Source organism: Pogoniulus pusillus, chromosome 12, assembly GCF_015220805.1.
Source record: "Pogoniulus pusillus isolate bPogPus1 chromosome 12, bPogPus1.pri, whole genome shotgun sequence".
Lineage (NCBI taxonomy): Eukaryota > Metazoa > Chordata > Aves > Piciformes > Lybiidae > Pogoniulus > Pogoniulus pusillus.
Genome location: NC_087275.1, coordinates 27,694,219 through 27,704,238, shown reverse-complemented (window position 1 = coordinate 27,704,238; position 10,020 = coordinate 27,694,219). Strand labels below are relative to the sequence as shown.

General features: G+C 38.8%; 1 protein-coding gene across 1 annotated transcript in view; it reads right to left on the bottom strand.

Annotated features, from left to right (window-relative positions):
• Window positions 1-1,082: 1,082 nt before the first annotated feature.
• The window catches only part of TAB3 (TGF-beta activated kinase 1 (MAP3K7) binding protein 3), a 46,407-nt gene continuing 37,469 nt past the window's right edge, over window positions 1,083-10,020 (bottom strand). The window contains exons 6-7 of the mRNA XM_064151976.1: window positions 9,560-9,643; window positions 1,083-5,749 (exon numbers count right to left, since the gene is read on the bottom strand). Coding sequence (XP_064008046.1) covers window positions 5,601-5,749; window positions 9,560-9,643 — 233 coding nt within the window. The 3' untranslated portion in view covers window positions 1,083-5,600. The remainder of the gene's footprint in view (window positions 5,750-9,559; window positions 9,644-10,020) is intronic.

Genomic DNA, 10,020 nt, shown 5'->3' with positions numbered 1-10,020 from the left:
AGCTAAGGGAACATGAAACAGAGCTCTTCCATGGTTGCTGGAAGAAGTTCAAAACTGAAGTTGCAGGTTTGTTAGACCTGAATGTGTTTCATAACTGAAACTGTGCGAACAAAAAGCTGCAACAACAGGTAGAGAGCTTTCGAGTTTTACAGTGAGCTGTTCATACAGTCAAGAGGACTGAGAACTCATGCTAATAAATTGTATGCACACTGATTGATGCACTCTTGAATTCTCCATCCTCTCCCAGAGCAGTGCCTTTTTCTACGAGGTTACAGCAGAGAAAGGTCTTTTGTGATCCATAGGGGCAGTGCTAGCAAGGTCAGGCAGGAATGCCTGTGATTAGGACTACAAAATGTGATTACCTGCAAAAGGAGGTAAAGCTACTCCTTTACTAACAGCTTTACATCTAAAAAATAAAAGCAATGACAAAACTTCACTCTGAACATCCTACATCCTGTTTTTACACCAGAAGCTGCACAGAATATCCATCACCTGAACAGGGCTGCTCTTAGACAAGCTGTCCACATTGACAGGACATAGACCCCAATTTAATACTAAGCAACTGTCTACTGCATCACAGAAAACATCTGGTTGGAAGAGACCTCAAAAATCAACCACAGTCCAACCTTTGGCCCAGATTAGGGTCAATCCTTAATTGTGGCCCTAGGCACCAGGTCCACAGGCTGCTTAAACACCGTCAGGGATGGGAACTCCACCACCACCCTGGGCAGACCATTCCAATGTCTGACAACCCTCTGTGAAGGAATATTTCCTAACATCCAGCTCAAACCTCCCCTGGCACAACTTGAAGCCATTTCCTCCAGTCCTGTCGCATGCCACTAAGGAGAAGAGGCTGCCCTCTCCTCGCTCCAACCTCCTTTCAGGTGGTTGTAGAGAGCAATGAGGTCTCCCCTCAGTCATTATTCATCATCAAAAAGAAAACCCCAACAGCTCCTGAAACGAAAGTGCTGTACCTATGGGTTGAGGTGGAAGACTAGGAACAATCAACCCTGTGAAAGCAAAAACCAAAAAGCTGTATTTTTCAAACATTTCCTACTACATACAAGAACAAATGCAGGATGTGATGTTTGCTTAGTTTTATTAATTTATTTTTTTGCAGGGATCTGCAACTCGGGAGTATGCACTTTCTGGAGGTACCATGCATGCATAGCCTCTGAATGCTTTTTTTTGTTTTTTTAATACAATTTCATCATCTCTTAGTAATAAGTTCATTCACAGCATACACAAATCTAGAATGTAGACACCATATATACAGGTTTAAACAAGATTGTGTCATCTTCTTTTCTTTTTTAATGAAAAAAAAAAAAAAACAGGGTTTCACACAGCAGGAAATATAGATTAGATACACTGGTGCCACCATAAATAAATAAGTTTCAAGAACACTTTTTTTTTAATCCTTTTTTTTAAACTGCTTTCATCAAAGGTACTGAAAATCCAGGATTATAATATTGCATTAACTCCATTGTTTCCGATTATTCTCCCCACCCCCCTCAAAAAAAAAGAGTTCCATTAGTATTTATGGATGTAAAACAGCAGTGAAAGCCCCAAAAACTGAAGGAATCTGGCAAAATTCAGTCAGAATATCGATGCTGTGGAAGAAAAAAAGAAATGCTGCAGCACATAGAGACAGTACTGACTATGAGCTGTGATCATCTGTGCACATCTTCTTTCTTTACGGATTTAGAGTCACTGCAAATCCTGCGGCAAAAAACGAGCTGATAAACTGTTTGTGTCCAGCTGTCCGCTTCTCCTCAGGTTAGCCATTTTCACATTCTAGGGTATACCACTGAATTTTTAAAACAACAACAAGCTTGTTTATAGCATATTTAATATTCTCACATTCTTTTTTTTTTTTTAAACAACATTCTTTATTGGGTTTAGTTTGTTTTGACCCTGTTTCGACTCAAGTATTTTTTATTTTCGGTTTCCAAGGGTTGGTTGTTTTTTTTTTTTTACAATCAATATTTAAAAGTATTTAGAACTTGAAATGAGAGATGTGTAACTGGGACAGAGAAAAGTAAAGTGGAAGAGAAGGGGTTTTCTTAATAACAACAACAAAAAAAAAGTGACTTAGTAGCATATCATAATCAGAAAGTACTGAGACCAGCTCTTGTAAGAATTATTACACTTTTCACCACACCTCCCATTTTTCAAGGGAAACACACACATACCACAGACACACGGAGACACAAATTCAATCTGATCTAAGACTACATTTTACAAAGGAATTCCTTTTGCTTGACTTCCCACCCCTATCCTCTTCGCCCAAAGGAGATTAATAATTACATCAAATTAAAAGTAAGATCCAAAGTTCAGGATTTCTTTTGGTTGACGATGGTCTGAATCACCTTTCCACAAGCCCCACTCTAAAGCAGACTTTTTAAAGAGCTACAGCAGTATTCTATAATTCAAGGGAATTCATCTTCATAGCATGGTAAACAGAAAATAAGCTTTATAAAATTTTCAGTGAACAGTGAAATCATTTCAAACATCTGAACGTCCAAGGTCAGTTACAAACACTACACTTGAAGTAGCGTGGTTGAAGGAAAAAGCTCAGTCGGTAAGGAAAACAGAAAACAAAAAGAAAACACAAGTAGTGCATTAACACAATGGCATCAGCACCCCTCTCCATTCACACCCAGACAGAAGTTGTATACAATACAGTGCATTTTGTATGCCAGCTGACATTAGGGTTTTTATGTGCAGTCAATAAATATTACATAAACCAATCTTTTTCTTTTTTCCCTCCCCTTTCTTTTTGGCATAATCTAGAATTGGGTTGGGATGTGAACAGCATCACCTGCTTTCGAGAAGGAAAATGGATCTTCCGATACCCAAGATACAATTTACATTCTAACAAACTAGAAATATTCAAGCACCATGTAAAAAGGCTTTGCTATTAATGTTTGAATATGGGCATTTACAAGGAAAAGAACAACGGAAGGGCTTGTTGGTTTGGGTTGTTGGGTTTTCTTTTGTACAAGCAACAAATGAAAGTAACTGGAAAAAAATGAAGTACATTTATCAGTATGAAGGAATTAATTTGCTATTTAATGGCACTCAGTTTTCCAAGAGTCTTCTTGTTATGGCAGCATTCCTTCTCTCCCTCTGGTGAAGCTACAACTAATGGCAGCAACTGCCTAGGTAGGGTTGTTACAGCTCAGGGAATTACTGACTGCATGCATTTTCCTCTCCCCCTTCAGAAGTAGCACTGATTCTGTCCAAAAGCAGCACAACTATAGTGATGCACAAAACACCTATCCTCATTTGCTGACTGTCATTTCAGCTGCTATCAGTTTGCAGTTCCAGCAAAACCAAATGCTTCTAGAACTTCAACAGATGCACAAATGAAAATTGAAGTAGTACAAAAGCATCACAATAGAAAAGTCATGAAGTTACTGGGATTGTTTTGAGTAATTCATTAGACAGCTGATAACAGCAACAGTACTGCTTATCTTAGGCATAATGCTTATGCTCAGCTGCTCTCCAGCTATCTTGGTTTAGTTAGGCCATCTAACTGGGGAAGGGGGAATGGGCTTTGATGCCTTTGACTTTATTTTGCTTGTCAGTGGTGCATACTGATTGCTGGAGATCTCCTAGTTTTACTTAAAATTACACTGAAAATTTAATTAGTGCAAGAACATATTGAAAAATGCCAAATCAAGTATTGGTTCCTCATCTAAGATCACAGGGTTGGTTTTGGGTTTTTTTACTGTTCTCTTTCTAAACTGCAGGGAGTGAAGACACCAGATTAAGCAATGCAGCCAAAATGAGTTTTCCACCACCCACCCTTTAAAAATGCTGCTTAATTTGAAGTAACGATTCAGACACATGATTGTTCTACCACAGCTTAACACATTACCACACATCAAGGGAACTGTGGAAATTGACCGTATGGATGTGGCTGCCACGAGCTATGAAGAATTTCCAATGAAACAGTTTCAGCCTCTTCTGGTGAGGTTTAGCTAGCACAGGTTGCTCACAGTTGCAAAGTCAATTACCATAACTCAGCTGATGTGCTTGGTTGTGTCTCTGAATCTCGACAGAGTTACAATATAAAAATAACTCAAATGCACTGGGCCAGCTTGACCAGTACACAAGAACGTCCTGTTCAGTTGCACAGTTGTGTAATACAAGCATTCAGCTGCCCAAATCCAAGTCTGATTTCAAAAGTATTGAGTGCTTTATTACAGCAACCTGAAGCATTCAAACAAACTGAAGATCACCTTTATAGTACAGTATATCATATGCATCGAAGTACCAGTATGATTTTTCAGTTCCAAGTCTTATGTTCTTCAACCTATGGCAAGTATTTCCTGACCCAAAAAGAAGAAAAATAAAAAATGCCATGTGTAATCTCTCAAAATCTGGCATCTGCTATTTTACACAGGCTGGTTTATCTACAATGTGCAAATAAACCTTTACTGAAGAGCTAATTGATTGATTATCTTTCAGCTAACTTTAAACTGGGGCACAAAGTACCTTCTGTGCTGTAAACATCATGAATTCTTCAAAAATTGGAAGCTGAAAAGGCCTAAGGAACTGGGTACAAAATCTTCTCATACTCACCCATGGCTGAGCTCAAGCCTTCCAAACCAAATTTGGATTAGTCTGCTTGGCATATGTCACCGTGCTGCTCCAGAGCACAGGCTTAGGAGATTGTTGTGTACAGAAGCATACTTTTAGCTTTGAAACACAATGGCCTAATGAAAGCATGCAGCAGCATGGTAGAATTCAGTTTTAGTTTATTACCATTGTTGACACAGCCAGGTGAGCACTGTACAAGCAAAAGGGATTGTAAAAATTTACCTCAGCTTAAGCTCTCGGGAACACTCATACAGCATCTCATTTAGTCCCCTTAGGTTACTATTTCAAACAGCAATTTTTTTGTAGACATAAGTTACCCTGAAAAAAAGCAGCAATTACAAATACTCTTCTCCTTGTTTGTTTTTGTTGGTTTTTTGTTTGTTTGTTTGTAATGCATTGCAAATTTTATCATTGCATTTACCTGTCTTCTTTTTCAGTAGCTTACAATCTAGAAGCACAGGGAGCCTTTGTTTTCCAGCTAGCTGTGGCCAGGATAAGTCAGCTCTGGCTCTTCAGTTTTTCTGGTTCAGTGTAACATTTCACACCATTACTAAGGTCCTAGAATTTTGTTCTTTTTCTAAAAAACTTTTTTTTTTATTGGTGTGGGTTGTTGTGGTTTGGTTTTTTCATTCTTTTTTTAAAATTTTATTTAGAGCCACTAAGCAGTAACTATAACCACAGGAATAAATACCAGTAGTTATTTGCTTTCTTGTATTACATTCTTCCCAAAATGAATCCTTTTACATTTTCAGGTTTCTTTTTCTGCTTTGCTCACTGCAATGGGATAAGAGAGAATTTCACCCTTAATTTATCTTTTTTTTCAGTGTAGCACAAGCAGAAACATCTTAGCACATTACTCCCACCCTTGCAATATGAAGATTGTCGACTTGCAAAGGCCGGGCAGATGGACTGAAAGGTTCCCCATGTTTCCTTCTCCTACAGCTGTCGGCTTGAGAGCCTGTTTTAAACCCAATGCAGCCCCTTCCTGCTTTTCAAGTGTATCGTGGCATTTCGCATTGCTCACAGCGATTTAGTGCTGGGTGGTTTAGAAAGGTGCAGCTATCGCAATTCCATGGAGCCCCTTCAAAGTCTTCATCTCTTGGCTGAGTCCGTGGAGTCTGTTTGGAGCTGTTTTGATGTTCTAAAAAAAACAAACCCAAAGAAAAACATTTTTTCTTATTTCAGAAAAGAAAGGTGATAGGCAAGACCACACTACCGATTTGTCACCTCTTAAAATGCTCTTTCTTCATAAGGACATGGAAATCTTTTCTCTTAGCTACCATTAAGGGACTTAGATAAAGCTCTTATAACTCGGTGAAATTTGAATATTTCAAGTATTTCACATCTGTAAAGAGCCACTGACCATTAAACAAAACATTTGTTTTGTTTAATTTAACTACATTAAAACAAACAAACAAACAAATCAGTCACCTACTGATACTGCTGAAGGTTTAGCACCTTAAAATTTCCTGAAAAGTTTTCTTTCTGGCACTCAACAATCAACTTGAGGAATGACTTCACAGATTTACATAAAGCAATCTGTTACTGAATTCTGAGCTCCAATAACCCTGCTTTACCTGAAGTGAAAAACTACTTCGAACTTAGTTCCTTCAAACAGTCTGACAGATGATGTATTTTCCTCACCTTCCCTAGTATTTAATCCAGGCTGAAGAAAATACAGTCTGAAGAATAAAAGACCAAGCCTGTTTCAAAACAAAAAATGACTGCTTTTCTTCCTCATAGCCTTGCAGCAGCAGGGATGTGTGTGAAGCAGCAGCTCTGTATCAGTATATATGCAAATCACACATTAGCTAGTAGCCAGGTGGGGGTCAGTCTCATCTCTCAGGCAACCAGCAACAGAACAAGAGGACACAGTCTCAAGTTGTGCAGAGGAAGGCTTGATATTAGGAGGAAGTTCTTCCCAGAGAGAGTGATTTGCCACTGGACTGGGCTGCCCAGGGAGGTGGTGGAGTTGCCATCCCTGGAGGTGTTCAAGAAAAGCCTGGATGAGGCACTTAGTGCCACGGTCTAGTTGATTGGATAGGGCTGGGTGCTAGGTTGGACTGGATGATCTTGGAAGTCTTTTCCAACCTGGTTGATTCTGTGATTCTATGAAAGACTTCCATTTTCCCATGTCTCCTACCACCACTTTGAGACTTGAAATTATCATGGAAGAGTGACAAATACTCCTAAGAAGTGAAAACAACATTTTATGAAGTGGTGATATTCAAAACAACGTGCCTAGAAGGTTAGGTTAAGAGGCTGTAAAACATCTGTAGAACAGCTTTGTTAAAAGAGAAGCTAGGTTGCAAAAAAGGACTGTGATTTGTAATTCAGAGTACACACACTGCTATCATCTGCAATGAAATCTAGCAGATGGCTGATGACAAAGCTAGTGCAGACAGTACTTAGGTTTGTCTTCAGAGACACAGTTAAAGAAAATAGAAAAGTAACCTCCGTGCTTAGATAGGAACCCTCTCAACTCCAGAAGTTGCACTGTCATATTGGCAATGCTTGCGTGGACTCAACAAATTCCTTCCAAGGAAACAAGTAGTTTGGCCACTAAACTGCATTCATGTTCACTAGACAGCGGCATAGAGCAGACCCTTATCTGTCTGCCAATCCTTGTTTGTGTCTCCATGCCTTTAACAGATGAATTTTAAGGAAATATAATTTTTTAAAAAATATTTTGATGTCTCCTTGCTAAAAGCCAAACTCTGAATCACAGAATTGTCAGGGTTGTAAGGGAACTGAAGGATCATCTAGTCCCAACTCCCCCTGCCATGGGCAGGGACACCTTCCACTAGATCAGGTCGTCCAGAGCCACATCCAGCCTGGCCTGAAATTCAAACTTCCAGAGATGGGGCTTCCATCACCTCTCTGGGCACCCTGTTCCAGTATCTAACCACCCTCATGGTGAAGAACTTTTTCTTAACATCCAATCTGAATCTGCCTACTTCTAGTTTTGCTCCATTCCCCCTAGTCCTATCACTACCTGACACCCTAAGAAGTCCTTCACCAGCTTTGTTGAAGGCTCCTTTCAAATACTGGCAGGCCACAATATGGTCTTGAAGCCTTCTCTTTGCTAAACTGAACAACCCAAACTCTCTCAGCCTGTCTTCATAGGAGAGGTGCTCCAGCCCTCTGATCATCCTCATGGCGCCTCCAGATCTTTCTTGTAATAAGGGTTCCAGAACTGGTGGACACAATACTCCAGGTGGGGTTTCACAAGAGCAGTGTAGGGGATACGGTACACCAACCCTAAAGCTGACCTCTAATAAAATGTCAGTCAAAACTAGAAAGCTAGTCTGGGAAGTTATATAAATCCTTACAAGGTATCTTCCTAATTGCCAAAGGAAAAAATCATTTATTACATGCCAGTCTTGCTTGTTACTTTGCTTTGAAATAATAAATAAGAGAGGCTAGTGTAATTAAGAGAATCTCTTGGAGCACCATGAACTAGTATTGTCTTAATACCAATCACATGACCTCAGCAATTTAACATGAATGCAGGCAGCTGTCCTCATGCCACGGCACATCTGCTGCTACTGTCTCTCCTGGACACTATCACCTACACATGTACTGTTTGAGGGTTTTTTCTGAACCACAAGCAGTAGTTGTGGGCAGGCATTCTCTTTCTTTTAGGTTTCTACATACTGGATTTTCAAGCAGGCTGTGTGATTACTAATTCAAAAGAGTGACTTCTCCTCCAATGACAACTTTAATACATGCTAGCTACAGCACAAGGAGTCACAATATTATGAATCTTACCACACATAGCACTGTCAGAGAAAAGACCACTGTCTTCTCTGTAGGAGGATCCCAGATGGGCTGTTTTAGCAGAAAAATGCAGTGTTTAAAAACTTCCACTAATATTTGAAACCATTCCTTTAAAAGATTCTGGAAGGACTGAAAGAGTCCAAAAACACCTGAGACTAAAAGCAGGATTCAGATCCAGCATCACCACTAAAGTTAGTGGAGCTCAGAGAGCTACTGAGTTACACGACCACTAGGTGTCTACTGAGGATGAGTTGAGACACTTTGGGATGTGCTGACTGAATTTCCACTGGGCAAAAAGTGACTCTTAACTACACAGCTCTTGCTCTTACATAAAACTTACAAGTGTCCTAAGGTGGGTATGAATCCTAGATACTAAACAACTAGCAGACCATTTTAGGAACCAGCAACAAACTTGTACTGTTATCTCTTTAGACCAACGTGAGGAAATGAATTCTACCTTGGCCCTTAAAATATCTGAAGCTCTTGCTATGCTAATACTTTAAGGCCACTATGAAATGTATACTCTGAACAAAAAAAAAGTAGGTAAAGTTTCACCAGTCAAAGTACAATGAAAAACATAAATGCTGATTTTACAAAGCTCCTGTGACCAATGAAACTTGCATAAAGGAGTCCAGATAAAGTACTAAAAGACAGCTAAACAACCTTGATGTAGAGCTTTTAACCTTGAAGTATAAAAATATTTAATAAAAATAAAATTAGAAAAACAAAAACCACACAAAAGATAATTAGGAAACTCAAGTTAATACATAAATTTTGTATACTTTCAACTCTTGTCCTATTAGTGATTAACAGCATTGACAAATGGCATATTAACAGAATATTTAATTGCAACAATTTGCCTCAGGAAAACAAGTTGCAGCCAGAATTACTGCACTTCCATAAAAATGCTGGCTTGGTTTAGTGAGAGGAAAAAACAAAAGTTTTAATAATGAGAATTGTTTCCAGTTATCACAGAAGATTTTAAAACAGAAGCTACTGAAAAAAAAACAAAGCAAAGCAAAACTCACAACAAATGACCAAACAACACAAAAAGCAGACAAACATAAAGCCCCAAACCAAAACAAACAAAAAACAAACCAACCAACCAACTAACTCCCCCCCAGCTTTCTCAAACCAGATTAGGTAACTTGATGTTAATTTGTTGACCTACCCTTTTTATATGGCTTTGGTGGCACAACAGGACCAGGCTCTATGTTATCATAGAAGTTACATGTGGCTTTCGGATCAAAGTTCCCTGTCGGAAAAGGAAAGTACAAAAATGTAACTTGAAGGTTATTTACATGCCTGTGCCAGTGATACAAACATCTAGAGGATAAATATTTTATGCTTCTATTATTATTACTATTATTTTTCTACTATTACCACTATTTTCTAGGTAGTTTTTTGTCATGTATTTCCATTTTTGCATCGATTCTACTTATTTTCATCTTGCTAATCCCATATTGAAGAATCAACTCCAGCTCAACATTCTGTATTGCTTAAAAAAATACATGAAAATAGTATGCCATCCCATAGGATAAATTCTTGGTGAAAAAGGACTATGCACATTCTAATCTATTTGACTGTATTTGTGTCAGGCTTCTATTGCTGAAGGAGGATTTTTAAAGATCT